This window comes from Phaethon aethereus (genome assembly GCF_964289735.1).
Source record: "Phaethon aethereus genome assembly, chromosome: 11".
Classification (NCBI taxonomy): Eukaryota; Metazoa; Chordata; class Aves; order Phaethontiformes; family Phaethontidae; genus Phaethon; species Phaethon aethereus.
The window spans coordinates 11312173-11338657 of record NC_138587.1 but is presented as its reverse complement, the minus strand read 5'-3'; the positions used below and the strand labels follow the sequence as shown (position 1 = coordinate 11338657).

The following is a 26485-nucleotide window of genomic DNA, read 5'->3' as shown; positions in this document are numbered from 1 at the left end:
TTAAGGCGTTATTGCTTTTTCTGAGCAATGGTGAAGTAGGCTGTTCCCATGAGAGTTCCTGTGTTGGGGCTACATTTGCAAGGAATTCTGATATTTTCAGTTTTACTTGAAGAGAAGGTTGTGAGGGAGGAAATAGATGGCCTTGACACATACTTGAAAAATTATGGAGACTTTTCAGCATTTTGTAAAACAAAATTACCTAAGTTGTTAAGAAAGGTGGTTGTTACTGAAATGGTATGTGGGTTTAAAATGTAAAAATTTATCTTGAACAATGGGACTTGTTGTGGAATTCTGTTAGTATTGAGAAGGTTTAATTTATCTTAGGTTAAAATCTCTCCAGTTAAACAGGTCATTTCCGCTTTTTGGGAGGCTGCCACTGCTCACCCGGGATGTGTGCATGGGTCCTTAGCCTGCACTGACCATGAATGAAACAAGTGAAATGGCCACAGTGATTGAAATTTTTTTCAGCTGTTTTTTTCCCACCCAAAACTTCAAGATGCAATTCTGCCAGGGCAGTTTGTCCCTACTCTTCTTGTTCTCGTTAAGTCTATTGATTTCACTGTAGCTTTCATGTTTAGAAACACTGTGTGTGACATCTCAGCAGTATTCTGGTTTTACTGATAGGAAAATTAAGGCACAAAAAAGGGACTAGCTTGCACAGGACATCTCATAGGCATTGTGGAGTTAACATGGTGGTTGGTTTTTTTGACTTACGGTCTAGTGGTGCAAATTGCTTCTCTTGGACTTTTTTAGGTAGCTGTCTCACCCACACCAATCCTCACCTCTGCCCACGTGTCCATGTTCAGTAGTGCTGTGTTGCTCCTGTATATACCTTTGGTTTCTTTCAGTAAAGCAATCAATGGTTTTAATACTGATGTTAATAGATGTGGTGGGGAGTACACTGTGAAGTGGATATGGGTGAAAAAAATCTCCCGTATGAGTTGTTGATGGGGAAGCCTGGCAGTGTGAGCAAGGATATTTTTCCTGCTTGTTTTCACTAGCTTTGTAATGCTGCAGTTTGTGTTAAGAACAATGTTGCTACTGATATGTAGCCATCAGGACTGATAAACCATGTGAAGGGGCCTTCAGAGTGTCTTGGCAAACTGTATTTGGATGCTTAGTGCACATAAGGTCTATCTGCATTATTCAGGAAGATAATTCCTGTCTGTGCTCTTTTCCTCCTGTGTTGAGATCATTCTCCTATCCAACTGTTACCCAGCTGAGGTCTTGATAGTTCTCAGTTTTTCCATAATGACAAAATGAAATTATCCCTGTGATGACTGGTGCATGTGAAATTCCTCTCGGTTAAAGCATGTTGCCCTGAATATTCTCTGGCTGATTTTTTTTCCTGGGAGAATTTGGTGTCTTGTGTTTGAAAGGGAAAGGAGAAAAGATGCAGATTAGGAAATGCTGGTGTTTAAGGTACAGGGAGGAGCACATAGCTTTCTTCTAGAACGTAATCTATCCAGCTGTGAGTTAGTCATCTTCAGTCTTATATAAAATGCGTCCAATCTAAATAGTTGAGCATCTCCCTCCTGAATGCGGCAAGCCAGCGTCTTTTATGCTTATGTGAAGCTGTAACAGGCGCAAGCCATCTTAGGAGTGCCTTCACACTTGTGAACCTGCAGCATCCATCATGCTGTCAGGCCTCATTTGCTCATGTGATGGGATTTTTTTTTTATTCTGTTCCATAGTTTTTCTAGGTTTAAAGAGGTTCTTTGCTGTTGTCAGGGAATACAACACTGATAATTCCAGACAGGAGAGCAGAGAACGTAACGTGAGAACAAGAATGACTCTCCCGAGTCAGACTGAAGGTTTTGTTCATCTTTGACAGGGCCAAAAATTGATGCTTAGGGAAGAATATAAGGTGAGAGGATCACAGGATCTTGGCTAACATCTCTAATTTCAGTGTAGTAGTTCATGCTGTTACATTAAATCCAGCCCTGCTCTTAGTCGCTTTGATTTCACATAGCTTTATGGAAAGGGGGATAACTTGACTATTATGACATGCTTTTGTATGGGTAAATATATGTCCGCTTTAATCCTTTTGTTTATATAATTGCGAGGCTTTTGGAGGGGTGGGGGAGATTCTTTTTAGTGGCTGAAGCAAAAACTGGGTAGATTTGTAGGAACTGGCCTGTGTGAGTTGAAAAATATTCTGTGCTAGTTAAGGGATAATGGACACCCTTACTTAGGTAGTCAAGGAAACGGATGCTGTGCATGTGTTGTTAAATAAATATATTGATAAAGATAGGTGCTGATAAATCTTGCTATTGTGGACATGGAAGATAGCAATTAGAACTATATCAGTACATCTGCCACTAATACATGTTCCATGAAACTGGGGGGAAGCTAACATCTTAAGTCATCTATGTATGCAGTGGAAGAACAGTCTCCTTTGGAGGAGTAGTTAGAGCTGGAGCTTCACTTGGGTAGTTTGAAGCATTCTTCAAAGGCTTCCAAGAAGGTGTTTGATGTAGTTCTAGCTTTAAAAAAAAGTTTTACACTTTATTTAATAAAAACTACGTATGTACTGTGCTCACTGTGAAGACTTAATGGCTTGGGTTGATACTGCCTGGGGACCTTTAGGCTGCAGTCTATTGCATGATTTTAAATTCCCCCAAAAGAATTGTGGTAAATCCATACACTGTTTTTTAGGCTGTGCTTGACAAACATGGTCTAGCCTGTTTGTAAGCTGTGATGCCAAGTGTAGAAATGACTAGGTGAGATTTTCCAGTCTTTGTTAGTTGGAAAGTCAGATCATCAGAGGGTTATTTTTGGCCTTAAAATGCATAGTTACGCAAACACTTAGTGGCCCTGGAGAAGAAATGAGCAAAGCCCTGAGCAGCAACCTGATCCAAGTTGGCCCTCTTGGGGAGAAGAGAGGGTTTCCATCAGTTAACCTCCAGTAGTCCCTTCCAACCTGTACTGTTTTGTGGTTCTGTGCAAGTTTGCAAGTTGGACTGGGTGTAGGAGCTGTGTGGGGCATGCTTGTTTTGGGTGGAGAGGGCAAGAGTTAGGAGAAAGAAGGCAGAACACTCTGACACTAGAAATGGTTGTGCTGGAGAAATTGCATTAACAATGGAGATCTAAAATATCTAAGACTGTATCTTGGAAAGGACACACCTGACTTTATAGAAGGTTGAGAGATTAAGTCAGCTTTTAATTTACTGCTCTTTAGAATCTTTTTATCTGGATAGCATAAAATACTATGCAAATAAAATGCTAAAATACTGATGATAAAGCTTCCATCAGAGAGAGACTATTGGGGCAACAAAGTATGTTCAGGGAGCTCTGAATTGTTTTGCCACATTTCAACAAAATGTGTGAATCCATCCAATTGCAAGGCGATACATTTGTTAGCAAAACTGCAAACCCACCTATACATAGCAAAATAGCATTTTGGAAAGTAGTAGCTCAAAGGGCGTTAAGGTCTTTACAGCTAGCTGCCTCTACGTGGTACTTGGGCCAATATTTTGTTAAAAAGGGTTAATGTGATTCTTGGACATATTGAGGAGAAAAAAAGTGGGGGAAAGGAATGTGAAGCAAAAATAAGTAATCTTATAAACACAGCAACATTGAGACTGATACTGGAATTGAATGTTGGTTTCCATGCTTCAAGAAGAATGCCAGTGTATTTGGAGAGAATTCAAAGGACAGCTGCAGAAATGATCCAGGGACTGGAAAATAAGCCTCATGATGTGAGGCTTAAAGGAGCTCAACTTACTTAGCTTATTGAGAAGACAATTGAGAGAGGACTTGATCTTTCTCTAAAAGGACTTGTGAGATTTGCTGACAAAGGCATAATAGTATCAACTGAGGTTAGACGAATTCAGTCTGGAAGTACAGTTTCTTAGCAATGATAATAATTAAACATTGGGACAATTTACAGGGAAGGGGAAAGTAGCAAATGACAGATGTTCATCTTAGTCTTTTAAAATAGGCCCAACTCCTTTCTGGAGAAAATACATTGTGATTTTTTTTAAATTATTATTTTTAAAATGATAATAGTCCTTTTCTGATGCTGGAGTTTAAGAATCTTTCTTAAGTTTAAGATTTTGTGCCGTGAACAGTTGGCGCAAGTTCAGATGCATGCACTTGCAGTCAAAGCCAAGATCATGAAATTAAGATGAATTTAGAGGAGAAATAGTTATCCTGGTGCTAGAATACTGCCATGCATAAGACAGATAAGATGTGAAGGGAACTCTGAAATGTAATGCTTTGTGGCTTGCATCGTTGGAACTTGGTTCTTTCCCATACTGCGTTGCTTCAGATGTTTAAGATATGGTTAAGGCGCTCTGAAAGCTTCTACAGAGAAGCCATGATGTAACTGTGTACACTCACTGTATTCAGATTAGCATTTCTGAATTCCAGTTGACCGCAGCAGAAGTCTGTAAATCTTTTTCATCCTTTTTTAGAAACAGTGTTAAAAAAATCGCACAATGGCGATATGATTACAGTTCCTCTGAGAGGCAAAGCAAGCACAAGCTCTCCTGGTAGGTTTCGTTCTTAAATTAATGTAGGATAGCCTCTGTCTCTCAGGTTAACTGGACTTAGTCAGAAAGTTTATTCATGTTTGAAACAATATTAAATAATTGTCAGAAGCAGTATTCTAATGGCACTCATTTGCTGGTTTTTGTGCCATCCAAGTGAGAGTACTTCAGTGATTCTGCTCCTCCCTCACTTTGTAAACTCACCTGGGGAATTGAGTGACTGAGGTAATGGCTCCAGATTGTGCTTCTACTTTTTATTTGCGTTTGTCCATTCCACCGCTCCCTCGATGGCTGCCGAGTTTCTATATTTCCATAGATTACCTTATTCCAGATGCCTTTGCAGATGTGCAGAGCTCATAAATTCCCTTCTGGTAGCTCTCAAAATCTGATGCTTTGTGCAGGTAGAGCACTGGTCAGCCCTGCCTGCGTGCATGCTCATCCTCGCCTGCGCAGAGGAGGATGTGGAGCTACCTGGGCTGCTCTCACCTCTTCTCCTGCGCGGCTGCATTCCTGCTTCTCCTCTCCTCCTCCGGGCCAGCCAGGGAGGAGCCCCATCGCTCTCATGTCTGCAGCTGTGCAGTAAGGAAATGCCTCTGTGTCCTAAGGAAGAGAAGGCAGCTCAAAACTCTGCAGTTTTTTGAACGTTGAGCCTATTGATTTGTCACATAAATCGAGCTAATTCTGAGGTGGGAAGAGGTTGTCTAGCAACTGCAAGTTTCCTTGCTTAGGGCTAAAGGGATAGCAAACTGCAGAAACGTGTTGGGGCACTATACAGTGTGTAGCAAAGGCCTCCAGCTTTCAGATCTAGTGCAGCAGCCCCTGCTACCCACCTCGTCCTGACAGCCCTGTCTGTCTTAACCTGCAGAAGCTACTCACAGTGCTACACACACAAGAGGTTGTGAAGGCTTAGCAGTAAAGAAACCTCCCCCCTTCCTTGCCTTCCCTCTCTGCTGTGTCATCAGCGTCCTCTTCCCATCGAGAGGCTGATGGCGATGACCTTCTGGAGGAGGATTGTCAGCCCTCAGCACGAGCAACTTTCGTGTTTCAGCCTCTTAGTTTCATCATGTGGTTGTACATACCTGTGCTTAGTTGCGTTTGCAATAATCATGAAAACTTCCTCAATACATTACTCTGCTCATAATTCAACATTCAAACAACACAGCGGTTGTGGTAGCAGATAGCATTTCATTATTGATGTGTTACAGAACCACTTGCTCAGCATTGCTTTCATGTGAGCTCTACAACAAGCACTCTTAGCCAACTGTTTGATGTCAGTACTCCTGTGTTACCACCCACATGCAGTTAAGGTGGTTGGTTACAGTGTTGTGCGTTCATAGAGGAGCTCTTCTCAAAGGAAGAAATTACTAATTTATCTGCAAGACACCAGAAATAAATCTCGTTTAAGTGACTTTTGTCTCTATTCAGTCACCAGTTGCAGGTTTGTGACGGCTGATTTCTGGTCATCTGCATTTACTTTGAAATGAGTTCAACTGGATTATCCGCTTTTCATCTTGTTAACAAAAAATGGGCTAGTCAAAAAAGTGACCATGGCTCTGAGCGGTGTCTGTACTGCTGAGCTTTGCATTTCTTGCCAGCAGTTATGAAGCAGGTATTTGGGAGCTTCCTGAATAAGTATTACACTTTCATCTCTGTGGTTGTAAAAGCAAGTCTTTGATTATCTTGTTTTACCAAAATGTACCAAAATAACTTATCAAAAGTTCTATTTCTTAAGGTTTGTTGGCACAATGTATTGTTGGCTGATGGCTTTTTCTGTAAATTTGACTACTGTAACATCGCAATTGGGTGAACACTCACTGTGCACAGAGGATCTGACGTGCAGAGCCGAGGCATGCTGTGCTGCCATGTTGGTAGTACCTGCATTTTGGGATCAGCGCGTATCTTGCCAGTGTCAAAATACAATATAACACAAAATGCAAGTAAGCCTGAAAAGTGAACTGCAATAAAGAACATCTCTTGAACATAATTCAGCATCATCAAGTGGGTAGAAGCCCCCAAAGGGGAAATGAGGCTTTTTGGCTGATATGCTGCCTTTGGGCCTTCATGATTGCTCTCCACCACTGTCCTACTGACTCTGTCTGCTCTCTAACGGGTTTTGTACTCGGAAAAGTAGATCTGCAGGAAATGTGTGAATTTTTTAGGGGTCTCAGAACCATCTTAAATGGCCAAGGGTGCCACTGGGCCCCAGTGCCTGGGCAAGTGCCGCAGTCGGTGGCGTTTCCTACAGTGACGTCCCTGCAAAGGGAATGTGGTGGGGCAGTGCAGCAGGCTGCGCTTTGCAACCTGCCACAGCACTGGAAGATTGCTGAGGTCCTTATTAACCGTGTAAAATTCACTGGATTTTAATGCTTCTCGGTGATTACATAGCTTAATTAGTAACTGTATCCGACTGTCTCGCTGTGTGTGGCACAGGTTGCAGGTGTTTTCATAGCGGGGTTTCCCACTTGAGGCACGTTGGACAAACCGGTGTTTGTTGGAACGCAGCACACAAGCATTACATAAGCCTGGAGTAACTTCCTTACAGTGAGGAGAAAAATGTATTTGCAGGACTTTGAGCCCAGGTGCAAGGCTGCAAAACTTGCCGGTCACAAACCGCAGAGGCCAGGCTGGAGCCAGGAGGGCACCCAGTGATGGTTTGGGCAGGGCGGACGGGTCAAAATGAGTCCTATAATGGAAAGCAAGGCTGAACCTTCACTTGGGAGCCACAGCTCCATAATTGCCACACTGTGTGATGTTGCCATGGCTGCCTGGGCTGTCCCCACGTGGTTTCCTGGTGTGTGAGAGCGGGGCCGAGGCTGCCGGCCAGCAGAGAGCTGCCGTACGTGTTTGGGGAGCTCAGGCGTGCGCTGGCAAGCCACAGTGGCAGGAGCATCCCTGGCTGGGGGATTTGAGCTTAGTGTCTTGCCCGTCTCCTCCCTCCAACAGATCAGAGGACAAGCTGTAATTTTTGCAGGACTTTAAATTCCCCTTTACTTCGTTCTCGCTATCTTAAGGTCCTTCGCTCTGCCTGAAGCCACGGTCACGCTGGGAGCAAGGTGGCAACATGAAATGGAGGATCCTGGGGGACACAGAGTGAGGCCGGGGATGGGGGAGCTCACCGGGCCTGGATGGCGTGTTTTGATCCGAGATTCTTTGGCCGCATTGCCATCTGCATAGCCTGTGAATAGTTTTCTCTGGCACAGACCTTGTTCCTCAGTGTTGCATCATCTCTGGGAGAAAGGCCAGGTCCGGAGCCCCAGCACAAAGGCTTTCTGAAGCTGATGAAGCTTGTTCTGTGTGTGGAGTGCCTCTCTCCTTCCTGTCGTCCTTTCCATGGGATTCCTGAAGCGGCCTCCATCCGAGAGCCCCATCGTCAACAGCTTGCTTTATCTCCGCCGCTTCCTGCACACCTGGCTGATGCAACGTCTGCCTTGGAAGCCGCTGCTGGAGTCTCCTCTGGAGCTGGGTTGTTTGCCCTGGCTGGGAGTGGCCAGGCAGGCAGCCTTCATCACGTGGGGGCCTTAAATAGATGTATAAAGGACGTACAGCCAGACCTGTGAGGCAGAGAGTATTTAGTGGGATTACGGAGAAATCTTTTTTCCAATTCTAGGACTGGAGGTTGCAATCCTACTCCTGGCAACTTGTTTGTGGTTAGCCTTCCACTGGTTGCAACTTCAGGACGCTGCTCTGTGCCAGTAAATTCTGCTGATTCCCCTTCTATATTCAGCGACTTCCCGTGACTCTGGACTATCCGGATTCTCATGGGAAGCGTAATTCTCTGGGTTTGGATTTGATCCTGATTATTGCCCTTTATTGCTCTGTTTCCCTCTGACCTTGCATGTGGTATAGGCTTTTCTCTGAAATCCCTTCAAAACACGATTTCAAGGTCTGAAGTGTTGTTTTTCTTTTTGAGGAGGGCATTGTAAGACACCCTTTTTAATTTAGGGTTTGTCTACTTCTGAACGTTTAATAGTTACACAGGTACAGCCATTCATGTGAACATTATTACAATCACAAGTAACAAAATTTAGAACAAAGAAACATTCTTGTCTGCTATGATTAAACCAGTGTTGTTTACATTACTGAAATTAGTCTTGAGTCTTATTTTAAATTTAATCCTAGCCATTTTCTGGTGTAGGCAGGCCTCTTGAATCTGAAAACGTAGGATTTATATAAACAAGGTGTGGCAGACTGAGCGGTACTTTCCAGTATTGCTGTTCCTAGTTGTCTGCCCCATTGCAGAAGTGTATTGCCCCAATAACATTATCTAAAAGGGAAGATGTATTTTACCTGCTTCTGCTTTTAATCCAGTCTTCTTGGCATCAACTGCAGTTGTTGAGACATGGCAACATTTCCTTCCTGCCAGCTGTTTTGGCAAAGGCTTAGTGGGGACAGTTGCAGCAGTAACATCAGCTGCCACAGCTGGATTCGCTGGAGGTTAGTTGTCAAGCTCTTAATCTCAAAATATCACTTCTGAACCTTTTTGTTTGCAGTTTCTTATTTTAGTGACATAAAGACATTTGACTGTTCTCCTTCACCCCCTGTGAAGAGAGAGCAACTATCTCACAGTATAGAACTGGCACAGCAATTAGGACGTGTGCCCCTCGCTGTAGACGAGTTTCCCCCGCAACTGTCCCAAATAAAATGTTTGTGGAAATGAAAGAAAAGAGGTGTGTTTTTCCTCTTTCCCATTTCATTTACTTTAGTAGTTTTTGTATCATAATTTCTGTGGGTTATCATGTATTTCTCTTGTATTGCTGTATATCTTTCAGGAAAGAATAGAAGCCGTATTTGCAAAAGTAAGTTTTCAGGGGGTCGCCTTCCTTTAATTTCTGATAATATAATTTTAAGTGCTTCAGTATTTGAAGAATTTATCTTCACTGACGACTTGTTATGTTGTAAGATAGAGGCAATGTAAAACAATGTTTTTAGCAAAGAAAAGGGCCAGCAATTTATTCTTCCTAAGTCTATGGGATTTTGCTGAATTTCTCCACTGTTACCATTGTTCTTTAAGTTTTATTTTGATGAAATAACATTTTTAAGGTGTTAGCATTTCACATAGATTGCTAGATTTTCAAAGTATTGTCTTGTGAAGTTTTATTGGAGATTTCCTCTGTTTATGGTCCTTAAAGTTATGAGGACTTTGATATGAAGTTCTCTGTTGGGATAGTCCTTTTCCCTCTATGTTGAGGTTGTTATTCCTTTGAAACAACATCTCTATCACCGTCCTGCTCAGCAGACTGTGTGCAGACCATACAAATGCAGCTAGGTCCCTTCTCACCGGCGTGGCATGCAGGCAAAGTTTCCTGGTATCTGCCTGCCACCTCTCCGTGTCAACGCACCTCAGAATAATTTGGTCTACTGTGGATCACTGCTACTCTGTAATTTGCTTCGTCTTTCTAACTTGGCATGTATTTGTATATGGAATTATCCTTATGTATGACTCTTCAACCAATTTCAAATTGATATAAATTAAACTTTCCAGTAAGGTTCCATGCTGCAAATTAGATGTTTTAAGTCCAAACAAACCTCCCTCTCCTGAGTGTATTGGACTGTAAAGAATGCAGTTGAATTGTCCAGTAGCAGGTATTTCTGGAGGCAAAGTCTTACCTGCCCTTCCTTTATCTCCTGTTAAATTTCTGTTCTATTTCTTATTTTAATACCTTAATGTGATTCCAAAAGAAAAACAGAAGATTTTTTTTCTTTTTTTGTCTGCAAAGCAAAGAGGTTTTGCGTACCTTCTTGACTGCTGAAGCAGCAGCAAAGTTTTGAGGTTATTCTTTTTGCTTTTCTGAGTAATCTCTGCAGTCTTGGGTCAATTGCTGAGAATGCTTGACTATACATTTTGTAATTTCTCTGCTTTGATGGTTTAATTTCTTTCAGTCTTTCAGTTCTCACTGTCATCATTTGTAGCCCCTTAGGGTGTAGTTTGCAGAGGAGCTTAACTAAAATTGATGTTTTCTTCATCAGATAAAATGATGGAATCCCATGTACGGACATTATGAAAATTGCATTAAAATAGCTTAAACCTAATTTAAGTAAATTTAATCAGAAGATTTTTAGTTTCCATCTGTTTACTAAATTTTACCAAAATCAATTTAACTTGCTTGTACCTCAGTTTTAAACATGGCTTACATAGCCATCGCTGAACTTCTTTGTCATGCTAACTTTAGCTATAAGTAGGTATATTTGTAGACATGTGTTGAGGTAGTTCCTAGTGTTTCCATAAAGTACTTTAAGAGTAATGGGAGTTGTTAATATGATTTCATGTCTGGTATGGAACGCCTTGACTGATGCATAGGCCCACGGATACCAAAAGCTGTTTGAAATTACCTGTGTGCTAAAAGCAGCAGTCTCACCTTTGCCCGATCCTTGATTCCAGGTCTTGTGCAGTATGGTGAGCAGGATCAGGTCTTGCTGGGTTGTTGCTTTTTGACACACTTAGCAATTTTCAAATGTTGTTATTGTTCTAAGAGCTTGTTGGTGCTTTATCGTGGTTCTCCAGATCTCAGGGAGCAAGATGAACTCTGCACCAAATGTATACCTACAAGCATTTCTTTTTGCATATAGTCACTTACGTATAAAACAGGAGAGAGTCTTAAGACTCTTAAGAAAGCTCTATAAGACATTGCACTATATTTATCAATAATTTGGTTGTATGGTATGCATAGCTAGCTAGTAATGAATGCATGTGTTGCCTGTTATTTTGATCCTTTCTGTTGTAGACTAGGACTGAGTTCTCCCAGACCCTGTGGGATGGATGAATTGCTGTCTTGCTAGCAAGATGATACATGGTACTAATGATAATGGTAAATACTCATGTCAGTATTTCATTTTTAAAAACTGGCACAGTTGTTTCCTTGCTGCTTAGTGAACCCAGATTGTTTTCAGAGCAGAGCTATGCAGTTATATTGGTAGATCAAGGAAATTCAAGTACTTTTAGGAATCTGTTTCAGAACAAGTTGGAGCTAAATGACTGAAGGATTTGTCTGCTCTGCCCCTGCCTCTGTGTAGGTGTTCTTACAAAACAGCACGTGTGAAATTCTGGGAATTTGATGCATTTTTTTGAACTAGCTGTTTTAAATGCAAGAACCCTTGATCTGATTCTGTTTACACTAAAGGTGCTTGCCCTTCTATGAGGATCTGCCCTTGACTTGAGGTTTATGTGTGTGCTGGAAAGAACAGGCAGTGCTTGACTGGACTCGGGTGGACTGCGCTCGTGTTTGGGTGGCACTGGCTGATGAGGCAGGACTTTTTCAGTACAGTGGTTGAAGCACTTCATGTTTACATTAGATGTCCCATAGATTTTGGCTCTTCTGAAATTTCCAGGGGAAACGATGAATGAATAGGATCCATAAGCCTGCTAACACTTCTTATGCTGCTCTGCTTGCAGAGTGGTTTGCTACAGATGCAGATGACAGCTTAAGTATGAACTAGTCAGAATTCACTGGCTATGTCCCAGATGAGGTCGATGGAGGGGGTGCCAAGGAAGGCTACATGGCAGAGCTGCTCTTTCCAGCTTGCCACTAGCTGTGGCCTATGGCAGTGTGAGATGCAGGAGAAAATCTTGCTTTGAATTTTGTGACTGGTAATGGCTTGGGAGCATAAAGATGTGCAGCTCATTATATATGGAGCTCATATATAGGTGACCTGCAGGCCTGTTGCCGAGCACTAGGAGGATGGCGGTTATCATTAGGATGCTAGCGGCCTTGGGTTGTCAAAAGTCTTGGGTCTGCATCCAGTTTGGAGACTTTAACCGGAGTTTTTGGGAGGTGTAGGGAGTGGTAAAGGAAGCGCTTGTTTGTCCTTTGCTATCTGTGATCAAGAGACACATGAGAAATGGCTGCTGTCAGTGCAGACGGAGGGGATTTCCCCGTCCTCCCTACCCTGGCACCTGAAGTTGAATATAACCAGGAAAGGCTTTTCTCAGTTTGTCCATGATCTGTTTTGTACCAGTGTTACTTTCTTATCATTCTGGGCGGTGCCTGAGACACTGTGTGCACAATGTTAAACTATTTCAATTGTGTAGACACAGACTCACAGATGTGCACTGGCGCTGTGCAAAAACAGACTGAATCTCTCTGTTCTGCCCCTGCCTGGTGACTGCTTTCCCCTTGAGCGACTGTGGGAGGGTGCAAGGGGAGTGCTCAGAGACCGTCTAACACCACCTGAGCAGCACAGAGAGGTGGTGGAGCCTGGGCATCTGAATTCAGGTAGCATGTACGGTTTGTGAGTCTGTGCCCAGGGTTTTTGTCTGGGGGTAGATTTTTCATACTTCTCTCAAATATTTTGTAGAGTCTGTCGCCAAGTGTTGCACACCATGGGTGCCCAGAGGTGTCTGTGAGACCAGGGCACTAGTGAAAACAGGAACAACCACATCTTGAAGGAGGAAGCTGTAGTGAGCTGTTTGACTGACCATGCTTGATTGTCCCTGTTAATACTGCCTTTTAACACCACAAGTAATGAAGAGAGTTTCCAGCAATAAATTTTCTGCATCTGCGTTATTTGTAACAGGGACAGCAGTGGTTGTGGAAGTGAGCCAGTGCAGCACTGCGGTGGCTGTTGCATCCTAAACAGAGTTTTGAAAATTAAATTCACTGTTATAGCAGGCATTGCCTAACCTTGCTTGGGCAGCTTAGATTTATTACAGTCCTTTCCGTCAATACAGGATGTTACCTGAAATAATTGAATAGTATATATTTACATTTTAGCGAAGGCAACCACTTATGGTTTTGGTCTGAAGGTGGGTGAGTGACCTATGCCGAGTGAGAATCTGGGATACCAATGCTGGGGTGGCTGTGCAGGTGGATGCTCATTTGGGCTGTTTTGATGATGTTGGGGAGGACCAGGTGTCTTTATACTGGTGTGACTGGTTAAGGAGGCAGGGATGTAGATGCCAAACATGGGGACAAAAAAAAAATCTTTAAATCCTGCATTTTCAAAACCAGCTAAGTATTATTTACCTGTTAGGCCATCAAAATTCCCGTTTCCATTTAATTTCAAGAAGAATTGTATCATAAGGGAGATAGGCTTGTGCTGTGGTCTGAAGCACATCAAATTTGCATGAAGACTTTGAATTTTAGGAAAGCTTCTGAAAGTGGCACTGGACATAACTTGGTGCCGATTTTTTTTTTTTTTGGCATTACAGCTGTATATTTTGGGGGGAAGAGGTAGGAAGGAGCTTGAGGTTTGTATATAGAGGATATTAACCAGTTGAATGGGTGAATGTTTTGATCTCAACCCCGGTATTTTCTGTGCGGGCTCATGTTTTGGGTGTTACCAGGCCAAGTTTCATGAAGACCAGACTGCAGTCTAGCCTGAAGGTGATGTGGGCTTGGACAGCACTTGAGATTGGTCTCAGTAATTCATTTTGAATGTTGCATTGTCAGAGTTGAAAGTACACATAAAACAGCAGCAACAAACAGCAAAATCTGAGCACGGGTGATGGTTGGGCAAGTACTACTGGGTCAACACAAAAGCGACTGAACTGGAATTCGCCTTGTCTAACCTCTCTGGTATTTCATGTTTCTCCACTAATCTCTTTCCCAAAAGTGGGAGTTAACTGTTGCACTGAAACGGTCTAATGTTTGTACAGCATTGATGCAAAGAGGGTTTCCTATGACAAGTGGCAGAGGACTCGTCCCAGTTACTGCAGGACTGACCAGATATCCTGTGACTCTCAAGTCCAGAAGCTGCACCTAAAATCCTCTGGTTCTGCTGAGTCACGAGCAGGCTAGAGGCTGGAATTTGTCTTGATGAAATCTTGGGCTGCTGCCAGCTGGGTATGGTCATGGCAAAGGCAAGAGATCAAGGGGCGGGGTAGGGGGGTGTACAACATGATGGACACAACCAACTAAGCAAGTATTTAAAAATATTGGGGGGGGGGGGCGTGTTTATGTCCCAAGGGGGAAGGGTGCTTCAGACACTGAGAAGCTTGTCCTGTTTCTTTTAATCTTTCACCAGACTCTGGGTTGTTGAAGCAGGAATTGATGTCCATAATTTTTAGCTGTATTTTAGCAGCAGTTTGTCTTATCCAGTGTCAGTGTAGAAATCACATTTCTGTCACAAGCATGAGAAGGAGTAAATGAGACACTTTATAAAGGCCATTTTTTTTTCCCTTTTATTTTTTCCAAAAAACACACTCAAGGACACCTGGGCTGTCTTTGAGTTTGAGCTGCTTGTGAGCTTAGTCCTGCCTGTTTTCTTTTTCATCTCCCACCTCCCCAGGAGACCATTGCTTTGGGGCACAACAGGGAATTGCCACAGACTACTTGGAAATCTTTACATGCTACTTCTGTAATTCACTGTATGCCTGTCACACTATCAGAAAGAAATTTCTCTTAGGGATGTATGCTGAAGAAGGATAATATTTCCTTGTGCTTAGAGAAGTGGCCTGCCTTTTAAGACAGAAGGGAAAGGCAATATAGCATGTGGCATTTAAACTTTCTGACTCTCTCACTCTTCCTTCATTTGCCCTTGTAGTGAGTGTGTATTTATTGTGTTTCTGGGGTCTTTTTTTGTGTGTTAAACAATGGCGGGACTATGGTGTCCAAAGGCGGTTCGCTGTGAGAAATTCACTACCCACAGGAGAACTTTGCTGACGGCCTCTCTCTAGCCCAGGAGGGTTGGCTGGCAGAGCCCCGGAGATGCCGGCGAGCATGTGACGGCCGGCTGCAAGTGCACGCTGGCTCATTGGCACTGCCGGAGCCGGGGGAAGACTGCGGAAAGTTAGCCAAGGCTGCCCTTAAAGTTTGACATGCAGAGAGGATGGCTAAATTGTCACCGTTTTTCTTTGGTTTTGGAGCTACCTTTGCTATATGCCGAAGTGCAGCCTTTCTCTGTATCGTGGGGGTTTTCTTTAGAGCTGCGTAGAATAATAGCTCCTTCGTGAACATCTGTGTTATTGAGGTTATTTACATAACGAGGAGCTGATCCCGTTTTACCTCCATCCGCCACCTGACCCTTGGAAGTTTGCATTTATCGGTGATTTCGCTTGCTGCCTTAGCAAAACGCTGTGGTCAGCAGGGAAGGTGGAGCCTGGGCGTGGGCTTCCCTGCTGGCCCCAGCACGGCCGGTGGCTGCGCCCCATGATGCCGCCGTGACTCACCCCGGCTCCCCGCGCCGAGCCAATGGCCCTGCCGTGTTTCTCATCGCAGCGGCCTGTGCGCGAGCGCCCAGATGTCTGACGTGGCTCTGCCACGGGGAGGTGTCAGCTGTGATTTCGGAAAGTCAGGGCCCGCTGCGTCAGGGCTCGCTGGACTGAGTAATCGGTGCAGAATCCAGGGCAGGCCTCGATTGCCGAGGGGAGCCCATCCATGGCGCGGGGATAGCCGCTCTGCCAGTCACGCTCGCTCGTGCCGTGCGCCCAGTGAATGCAAATAGAAGCTGATCTCGAGTGAGAGGTCTCAGCTCAGTCTATCCCGGCTTCGTCTCATTGTCCTCCCAGATGGGGCTTTGCCTGCAACTAGTTTGGGGAAGCAGTTAGGAAATGCTGATGAAGGGCTGTGGGTGATAGGTGACAGCTGCTGCTTATATGCAGAAGGAGCTAATAGATTGCTTGTCTCATAATTAGTCCTAAGTTTAGTTGGGGGAGGGGGAAGCTATCATTATTGGCTTCATGGCAGAGCAGCTCATTGCATGTCAGTCCAAGACTGTAAAAAAAAACCAACTCCCCCCCCCGCCCAAAACCCTCACACCAAACAAAAAACCCACCTCCAAAACTACTACCATCTACCTCTTCCCTGGCCCCATATATGAAAATGAAGTAAAAATGATGCAGCCTGTCACTGATGGAAATCTGTTTCTGCTGTGAAAGCCTTCTTTAAGGGTATACATGGAGACCTCATGCTGGAACGGAGATGCACTGCTTTGTTTCTATCCCGGTAGGTTTCCCCATGTCCGTGACGTGTTGGCCGAGGCTCTGCGGCTCCTCTCCGCCCTCAGAGCGGCTGGTCGCTGCCCTCTGGACTCCGTGATCCCCGACGGGCGTCATGAGCATTGCAATCCCTCTGGGAGTCACCACACCAGATACATCCTACTCCGACATGGCTGCAGGATCGGAGTGAGTGTTACCCCCTGGAGGAGAAGAAGGAGGAGGGGAGGGTGTCAGAGGGCTGCCCTGGAGTGGGGCTGCAGGATTGGTGCCGGTGCTTTCTCCACTCGGGAGAAGGGGGGTGCCGGTCCGCTGTCTGTGTGAGAGATACATGCAGAGACAGACTCGGAGTGTTTCACAAATGCAGTGTTATGGAAATTGGTAAGTTTGACACAGGAGACCAGGGAAAAGGAGAATTCCAACAGTATGAGCCACTCAACCATGGGTTTTATATCAGCTTGGCTGGTAAGGCTATACTCGAGTGCAGGCAGTTGTGCATTAGGTGTACCCATGCTTGACGTTGGCAAGGTACAAGCCAGCTCCTTTTCCAAAAGCTGTGTTGTATGAGGGATCAGTGTGCTGAGCCTCCCTGTCAGTAGAGCCTACTATCTCAGACTCACTACCAATCTTACATGACTGATCTCTGGACCCCTTTGAAGCTTGGCCAGAGATGTGAGACAGATCAGCCTGTGTAGACACCTTTATTTTGTTTCTGCTCCGAGCGGGTTCCAAGAAGCACACCTCAGTGGGCAATCCTGCAGCATCCCCACCACAGGACCCTGCGCAGGGCTCTCACCGCAGTTCTGTCTCTTGGAGGGCGCTTACCATTTCTTTTAAAAGACTCTGCTTCTGCAGGAGTCAGGAACATTTCAAATCCAGAAAATACTGCGTTGTGATCTTTTCTTAAAACTCTTATTAGAATGATGTCAGCTCGGGATGAGTACTGTGTTTTTGTCGGGAGCGAGAAGGAGGGCTTAAGTTATTTCTGTGTGCTTCTACCTCCTGCTTTTCTACATCCTTCTTTGAAGTACGGACTGTGGCATCTCTTTACAAAAATTTACAAAGGATATTTTGGAGATAGATTTCCCACATGTATTATTTAAATGTACCTACTGTGCAAATACGTGTGTGTTAGATTGATCAGTGTAGAACAGATATTGCTCCAGACTCTATTAATTTTGAGCTGTAAGAGCAGTGGGCTAGGGTATGAATCATTGTTTTTCCCTTCCATCTTGCCCTGATTTGACTATGCACAGAGTTTGACTACATAGTCGCACTCTCTGCAACACTGCTAATGCTCTTTTTTATCTGTCTTGGCACTGGTCCCGTTCTAGGCATTCTTCTTCGTGATGTTTCATTCCATCCTAAAGCCCATATTTTTACATGTTGTTTTTAAACAGGGAGTCAGAATCTAGTAAGTCACTCATCTGCAGTGGGTATACGATCCTTTACTTCTCAAGATTTAACACTCAGTATTGCTTGTCACCATGCTTCTTCCACACCAGCACTTTAAAGACTCAACATGCAGGAATTTTAAACTGTTTATGACAGGAGAAAGAGTGCTAAATAGTTTACTCATGTACTAGGCACTTTGCTTTCAGAGCTAAGCATGGTGGAGAGGAGAGCCAGATATATCTACACATGTCCCTTGTAACATTTAAATATCAAAAAGATTGTATGTAAACCTTTGGCAAAGCATGCTCTTTTTCCCTGGTTGTAAGAAATTTGTAGGTCCAGCTTGAGGCTAGGCTGGAGTGCTTTGAAAAAAGGCTTTTGAAGATTCTGAATTGGTTTCTCTGTTTTCTAAAAATTGGGAAATTTATTCTCCAGGCCCTGCATTGATGCACTGTTACTTACTGCTGAAGTGTCCTTCGTGAGTCTGTTCAAAGTTAAGGCTATCTTCCACTTCTCCTTTGCAACTCTACTAGTTTGATGCCTGAAGTCTGGGGTACCTGAGCTTCTTGTCTCTTATAAGGGATTGATTTCAAAGATGTGCATCACAAAGGCAGCGGGAAGGTAAAAGGAAAACTAGCTGGCCGTCTTTTCAGGCTGAGTTTAGCATCTTTCCCTCAGCCTCTGATACAGAAGGGAGGTAAAAATGCTGAAGGGTGTTTGTGTTCATCTGAGGGTGACACAGAGGCTGCAGAGTAGTTTCGCTATGTTTGACTGCATATTGGAAGCTGTTGAAGCTCCTTGGTGGGCTGCTGCTGAGGAAGCATGGGCCCCAGCATTGTTGCCCCTGGACACTGTTGCACCAACAGTCTTAAAGTTTTATTGCTAATGCTTGTGGCAGCATTGCTAGTATTCCAGGCCGACTCTAGTTAGGAATGTGAGTGACTTGGACAGAGGACGGATCTGCTGCTTAGGTTGTTTAGGCTCTTTTTCTTCTAATACCATTTCTGAAAATATTATTAAACCTGAATGCATTTAACTCTGTACCATACAATCTGGAAGTCCTAAAGGACTGTTGCAAAGATCCAGCGGGGCTGGATTATGTGGCAAGCCCTACATGGTGTCTGTTATTGAGAAGTATATCGTCTGAGAGGTATCACCACCTATATCTCCTGCTTTTGATAATTTAGGTGGCTGTAGTTACATTGAAAACCAACTGAATTTATCATGTCATGCTTCTAAATCCTGAGCTACAGAAGTGCGTTTTGCATAGGTTTAAGGTCATCTTCTTTCTGCAGTTCTTTGTACAATAAATTATTGCTCCTTTATGTTGCAAAGACAGATCCACCTTACTCCAGAACAAGCCAGGAGCTCAGAAGGTTAGTGCGTTGGAGAGTATATTGGGTTTAGTGGTAGGGTGGGGCAAACGTCAGTGCAGCAGAGATTTCAAGAGCTAATAGGAAGTCCAAAGGGCACAGGGATTAGTGTTCTTGGGTGGTGCCTAAACACTGCCCCACGCGTGACCACTGGCCATTGTTGTTTGAGTACGGCTGATTCACACTGACAATGTAGGACCCACTGAGAATCCTGCCAGATCTCACCAGAGCAGCAGAGGTCCAAGGTAAAGTTTTCCTTTCTTGTATTTTTCTTCCCTGCTTGCTCAGCTCCATGCCAGAATTTTGAAGATTTCACCTGCAGACATGATTCAGTAATATTCTGCTGTATTCTGATATGGGTCCTACTTCTGATCTGTGCAGAGGTTAGCGGACTTGTATCTTCTGCTTGTAACAGCCAGTGTGTTTCCTTGCTGGTATTCTGTCTGTAGCCTCATTATCTAATATACCCTGCATTCAATTGCAGCTGTCCCTTCTCTGAATAGCGTTTCTGCAGCTTTCTGCTAAGGATATACCTTTCATTTTTAGCTTTTTTTTTTTTCACCACCATGTGGTGGAAGAGTGCATTGTACCTCAGCAGCAGATTTCCTGTTCAGCACATTGCACACCGTGTTGCTGTATAGAAAGCACAGGGCGAATCTGATTTGTCTGTGGCCACTGTCTGTCCAGGTCATGAATTTTGTTGCCTCTTTCTAACAGGAATCTCCAACTCCAGGTAGTTGCTGTCAGGACAGCTGCAGGTTGCATGCAGTCTTTACCACAGGATGTTGGACTCAGCTAACAATTAGTATCTGAGGGAGAGAGAAACAAGCACAGGTACAGGAAAGCTGCTTAGCTGCTATTTGAAATAAGATGTTGCAGAGATAACATGGCAGTACTGTTCAGTGGCTTTGAGATTAGGCTGACTGAGTTCAGATATGAATGCTGAACTAGACCCAACTTCCTCAACTGTAAGGAAACTGAGCTTCTTACATGCTAATTATCTTTTTTAATTCCCAGATTGAGACCCAATTTAATGAGTTATCCAGGGTGGCCCTTACTCAGGTCCTTCCCTCTGAAAGCAGGTTCATCCTGTACAACTTCTGCACACATGATGCCTGGTGAAGCGCATAGTAACACCTTGATTTCATGAAGTTTCTTCATTTTGAGCTCATGTGTTGAATAGAAAAGAGCAGTGAAATACTGGCACTAAAAAAACGATGTTATATTGATGGGTTTTACTTCTGGCCCTTTCTGCAGCCCAGAGTCTGTGGAAGCTAGTCCAGCTGTCAGTGAGAAGAATGTGTACTCCAGCCACGGCTATGGGGCCACGCAGAAACACAGCTATCGCGGGCTGCCTTACGCAGTGAGTACTCTCTCTGCAGTGAATCAGCTCTTTACTGTCTACTCTTTTCTCCTTGTTCCATAGTCCTTTGCCTGTTAAGCTTTAGGAGTTTTGGCTTATTTATTAGGGAACACTGAGTTACAGCTGAGTTCTGCCATACATTGTTGTATTTGTCTGTTTACTGTTTGTGAAGCCTTGCATACTCTGTAGCAAGCTTTATTAGTGTTCTAGGTGATAGATTTTTAACTGAATGAAGTATGTGAATGAAGTGTGAATATATATGAATATATAATATTTTCCCAGTGGTAATTTTATGCCCCGTTTGGTTTACTGTGCACTGTTTATACTTGTTTAAACTGTGCAGACTTTCATATTGGTAACTGGTAACTGTGAGAAACAAGGAACAGTCAGGAAGAGTGGGAGCATTGGCTTGAAACTATGGGATGAACAGGACGTCACAAAACCACTGAGGTTGGAAGAGGCCTCTTGAGATCACGTAATCCAACCCCCTGCTTAAGCTGACTCTGTTTGAGCAGGTTACCCAGGACTGTGTCCAGCTGGGTTTTGAATATCTCAACAGACGGAAACTCTACAATGTCTCTGTGCAACTGGTTCCAGTGTTTGGCCACTGATGTCATCTCAAATTATTAGTAGTACAACTGTTAATGTCAAAATAGCCTAGTTGTTTTCATAGGTTTTGAATTTAATTAATTGGTGCAGAAGAAAACCATTCACATCATTCAGAGCTATTGCTTTACCTTCTTGGTAGATTGAGGAATTCAGACTACTGTTTTACACCAGTTGTTAAGTAATAACCTGGGAACTGTGGATTTGGGTCTAATCTAGGCATCATATCTTCATGTTAAAAGTAGTACTACAAATACTTGTTTTCAGGATCATAATTATGGAGCCCCTCCTCCTCCAACACCACCAGCCTCTCCTCCTGTCCAGACCATTATACCTCGTGCAGAACTGAACGGCCTGCACTCGCCTGATGAGGAGAACTCCGGGGACAGTGAGAGCTCCTCTGAAGGAGAGTCAATTCCCACTTGGTGCCACTGCAGTGTCTCCCAAGATGGTTTCCTCCTCAAGTGTGAGAAGTGCAGGTAAGCATTGGTGCAGTGCAGATCTGGACTGCTTGTGTTGACTTCTCATACTGAACCGTGTCACATTTGGACTGTGGGATGGACTTCCTTTTGCTAACTGGAGCGTTCTTCCCAGTGCTTTACCTAGTATTGACCCTCCTCCTTTGCATTGTCAGCCTGACAAGTGTTGGTGGCACCAGGAGTGGAGATGAGGATGTTAAATTGATGTTCTTATCATCCTGGGCCCCACTGAGGGCATGCATCTTGTGACATCCTGTTGAATTTCAAGTGACTTTACTCCTACAAACAGCTTCAATTGTGCATTCTCCTTTGGCAGAGGAATGAGCAGGGGGAAGGTGATCAGACTCCGCCGCCGGAAGCAGGACAACGTGTCAGGTGAGCTTGAGGTGGTAATTGTGATAATGGTGACTTTTGCTTTCTTTCTACAAAACCTTTGTCTTTTGGCTGCTGTAATCGTCTAGCCGTGATCAGTGCCCACTAATGTTCTTTGCCTCCCAGCCACTGGGATTTTATTTTCTCTTTCTGTATCACCTCACTTAGCTCTTGGGAAAATCAGATTGTCTTGTGAACAGAAAAGGGGAATGTTCATCACTGCCATTCTGTGAGATACCAGAAGTTTGGGAGACCTGCTCCCAAGTTTGGGTGGGAAAACTGAGGTGGTATAGTTTTCTCAGGGAAGAGTTACGCAGGGTCATCAAGTTGTCTTGATGAAAATGGACATAAGGGTAAGCTGTTCTCTCTGGGATGAATAAAAATGTTGCTAATGAAGCACTCTTCTCTGTAGGTGGGGACAGCAGTGCAACTGAGAGCTGGGATGAAGAACTATCTCCCTCTACAGTACTGTACACAGCTACGCAGCACACCCCTACAAGCATCACGCTGACTGTCAACCGCGTCCGTAGAAGCAAGCCTAAGAAGAGGAAGAGGAGTACAGAAAAAGCTCGCACTGCTCCAAAGGCCAAAAAGATCAAGGTATGTGGAGTGAGACAAGGTTGCTGCAGTTCCTACCAAATTCTGCGTGGAGTATTGTTGAGATCAGGCTGACAAGCTGGCAGTAGACAAGAAACTTTTGTCCTGTCAGGAATTGCTCTTTCTGGTGTAATAATGACGCCTTGTATCTGTGACCTGCTAGAGTATGTGGCTGTTGGTTTAAAAATTACCTTACTGTGATTCCACCCTTATTTCCCAACTCTGTCCATTCATGCTCAGAGCTTGGATTTGATTACATATTTTCCCTTCTTCTCTATTAGGATTTGGGGAAATAGCTTTTGGAGTCTGTTTGTGGCAAAGGGGCAGTCTGTGAATGGAACGAAAAATTAAGGGAGCACGGCATTTCTTAGGAGGCTATGTTAAAGAATCTGGGCTGCAGAGCTTCTTGGCACTGTTCTCAGGGACAGAGATAGTGCCTGTGTGGAAAACTATGTCGGTAGTGATGAACATTTGTTGAGGGATGACTTTACTGTCTTGTTTGTGAGGGTTTGGGGACTGAAGTAATTTTGGATTGCTTATATTGGAATGCAGGTGTATGAGCAGCTGGTTCTTTCCCATCATCTGCTAGCTTTATTGTGATTTTCCCCAGGTTAGGTTTCCCTTGAAGTTCTTCTGGTAGGCACTGACTAAATAAAAGACTGGGAGCAGGAGCCATGTGAGGTCTTCAGGTTTTTTGTTGTGAACCAGCTTGATTCTGTTGCTGGCCCTTTTTTCTGTCAAAGCAAGTGGGGTTAGCTGGGACAGTTTTGGTTTTGATCTTGAGATTTTTACTAAGTATGAGGCAGGCTTTTTTAGTTCAGAAATCCTGGCCATCAAGCTTTTCAGCAGTTTCCACTGAATTTGCATTGCAGAATCTTTTTGTTCAAGTCCATTGCTTCTTGTGTAGCTCTTCCTGTAATTCTTGCCATCTTCTGTTAAGGGTTGGTCTTTTGGAGCAAAATCTAGTGTGGTTCTGGGATGCTAATTCTGAGGAAATACGTAATAATTTGTTTTCTTTTTTCCTCTCTCTCTGTTTGGGGGACAGGCCTTTCGAGAGGGCTCACGAAAGTCTCTGAGGATGAAGGTGAGTAGAACTGAGAACCCTCTGTGGTGGTGGGTTTTTTGCCCTGTATTTTGTGCCTCTCTTGGTTTGCCTGAGGAATTTCTAATTGTGGGACCAGCCTCAGAATAATCTCAAGCCTTACCATGCACCACAAGCAGGCCTGTTCAAAATGATACCACAGGAATTGCCCCTTGAACCTTGCTTTTGCTTCAGATAGCTTTCTGTAAGGTAATGACATGCAGTTCCAAGAGATATGACTGATTCATGACACTTGGGAGTGGGGCATTTGATGTAAGGGTTGTAGAACTGGTTGTGGCCACTCTTCTGTAAGGTTGGTTATCATTTGATTGCATCAAAGCTCTTTTATGCATGGGCATCAAAGTGTAGTACACAAGTTTAATGTTGGGAATTTCTAGCAGTGTTGCCTTGTTTCTTTCCACATCCTCTTACTAGGGATGGATGGGATGATATATTTATCTCCGACATTCTGCAATGCTGGTAGGTATAGCTATCTGATAGAAAGTTTATTTGACAAAAAAAGTAGACTTGCACTTTGAACTAAACATGTTCCTAGAAATTCACTCCATTCCATCTGACTCCAGTACTGTAGCTGACAGTGGCTTCTAGCAGGTGACTCGGAGGAAATAGGACAATCCTGTGGTGTGTCTGTATGCACCTATCGCCATAGTACGCAAGTGCCTTGACAGGGTAAAAATGCATGAAAACTCTTAGTGCTTTTAATATATATGATGAAATAATGATTGTTCTTCTGTGGTCCTTCTCACTAATAGTGTCACATATGTCTCAATCCCTTATGAAGCCGGTTGAATTACTGACCTCTGGAATATTATTTGTTGAATTACTTCAACTGTTGTCAAGTAAAGAACAAAGCTTAATTTTTTTTTTTGCCCTGCCAGTTCCTTTTTCCCCCTCCCTTACAAGATGGTATAAATGGATTAGCTGATTTTGCCCTCTTCTTTACACTGCTTGGGACTTGCAGTTTTAACCCTCTGGTATTAGCTTATGCTCTACATTCAGTTTCTTGAAACCACGATGACCATTTAGCTAAAAAGTTCAGTATTATTTTTGGATCAGTCACTGCAAAGATTGAGATGCAGTCAGCATTGTCTTACCATTGTGTTGGACATGAGTGGGTTGACTGTAGGACAAGCCTACATGAGATTTATTTGCCTTTGTGCATTCTGTTCCTTTCCTTTTTTAATCTACTTAATTACGTTTTCCAAACTGACTTAAAAAACTTTTTCTGGCCATGTACTACCTTCATTTTCTTCTATGTAGCAATGCCAAGTACCAACTCTCAAGAGGTATTAGTCCTGCACAGAGTTCTCTGTACTAAGTGGCACTGTTGTACAATATTCTGGAGGGTAGAGGTTCTGAAAAAGATGTCCTCATAACCAACACTTTCTTACCTTGGAATAGATTTGCCTTTTTTTGTAGCGTATACATGTTCTCGGAGCACTGTGGATAGGTTTTTCCCGTTGTGTGCTAGCCATTCACTCTTTGCTGTTTGGTGCAGAATTCTCCTTCTGAAGCACATGCCTTGGATGAAAACACTGCAGAAGGGTGGGAGAATCGAATACGTCTCTGGACAGATCAGTACGAAGAAGCCTTTACTAACCAATACAGTGCTGATGTACAGAACTTGTTGGAGCGTCATCTAAACTCTAATAAAGAATACGTGGGGAAAACTGCTATGCTAGACACAATCAACAAAACAGAGTTGTCCTGCAATAATACTGTTATTGGGTCCCAGATGCAGGTAAGAACCACTGTGACAGAAGTGCGGTAGGTCAGGTCCTCTGGTTTCTAGGTGTAAGGCGTGGGTATGGGTGAGCAATATCGTAGCTGGTCATACAATTTCAGACCAATAGGTATAGATTTGGTATAAAACGGAACAGAAGAGATGTCAGTACTAAGACAGATTCAGAAACACTTGCATTCAACCAAATCGGTATTGCTAAGTTGGGGATATTTTGTACACTTCTGAGGTGATGGTTCACAAGTATTTTACCAAAAATACTTTTGGTCGCTGAATGGCTTGAGGCAGAACTAGATCTGTCACTTGCTGGAAATAGGGAATTTCCTGCTTTCCAGCTGAGTTTTCCTGTCTTTTTTTTCTTTTTTTTTTTTTTCTTTTTTCTTTTTTTCTGGCTCATGTGTGGAAAGCTATTTTGAAGAACCTTTCAACATTATTTCAATATTTTGTATGATTGTTTGGTAACTTTCAAATACTGCACAACTACAAATGATTTTAGGGAACTGTCTCCCCCTAACTTTTCTGTTCCGAGATGTGCAACGATTGGTGTCTTGCCAGCTTTATGGACTGCATGTAGGCAAGGAGAAACAGGAAAAGGATGTGTTTGTGTGGTGTATGTCCCCCCCACTACTCTTCTCAGCTGATGTTTCATCTGGTCCATGCTTCATTGAACCAAGAGCAGCATTCCCACTCAGTTCAGGCTTTGGGGCTTCCTTGTCCAGGAGAGCGGAGATAGGTGCAACTGAAAAGGATGGGCTCCAACACAGGTGTAGGGCATCTCTTTTGTAGAAGGGGAGCAGCATCAGAAACCTGAATATCAGGTATATGTTTGTGCTTGAATCATTCTTGTTGATATCAGCTGACTCACTGCTCTGTGAAGTTCATGTGCTCCCTCCCGCCTTTCCCTCTGCTTTCATGTAGGTGAAGCACATCAGGCAGAGCACAGACATTGCCAGTAAGGGAGAGTGCAGAAAGAGGACTTTGGACCCAACTTCCTTCCACTCTTGCCTCTAGTTCTGCAATAATAAGACTTCTGTGGGGGTTGGGGAGAAACACTTCTACTTGGCTGTGTGAGTAGCCTTCCTAAAGCAAGCAATT

General features: G+C 43.7%; 1 protein-coding gene across 1 annotated transcript in view; it reads left to right on the top strand.

Moving 5' to 3' along the window:
• Positions 1–16480: 16480 nt before the first annotated feature.
• Positions 16481–26485, top strand: part of SETD5 (SET domain containing 5) — a gene marked incomplete at both ends in the record, with an annotated part of 38628 nt that continues 28623 nt past the window's right edge. The window contains 7 exons of the mRNA XM_082004590.1: positions 16481–16551; positions 20388–20493; positions 21367–21578; positions 21895–21953; positions 22363–22550; positions 23593–23631; positions 25148–25390. Of these exons, the coding sequence (XP_081860716.1) occupies positions 16481–16551; positions 20388–20493; positions 21367–21578; positions 21895–21953; positions 22363–22550; positions 23593–23631; positions 25148–25390 (918 nt within the window). The remainder of the gene's footprint in view (positions 16552–20387; positions 20494–21366; positions 21579–21894; positions 21954–22362; positions 22551–23592; positions 23632–25147; positions 25391–26485) is intronic.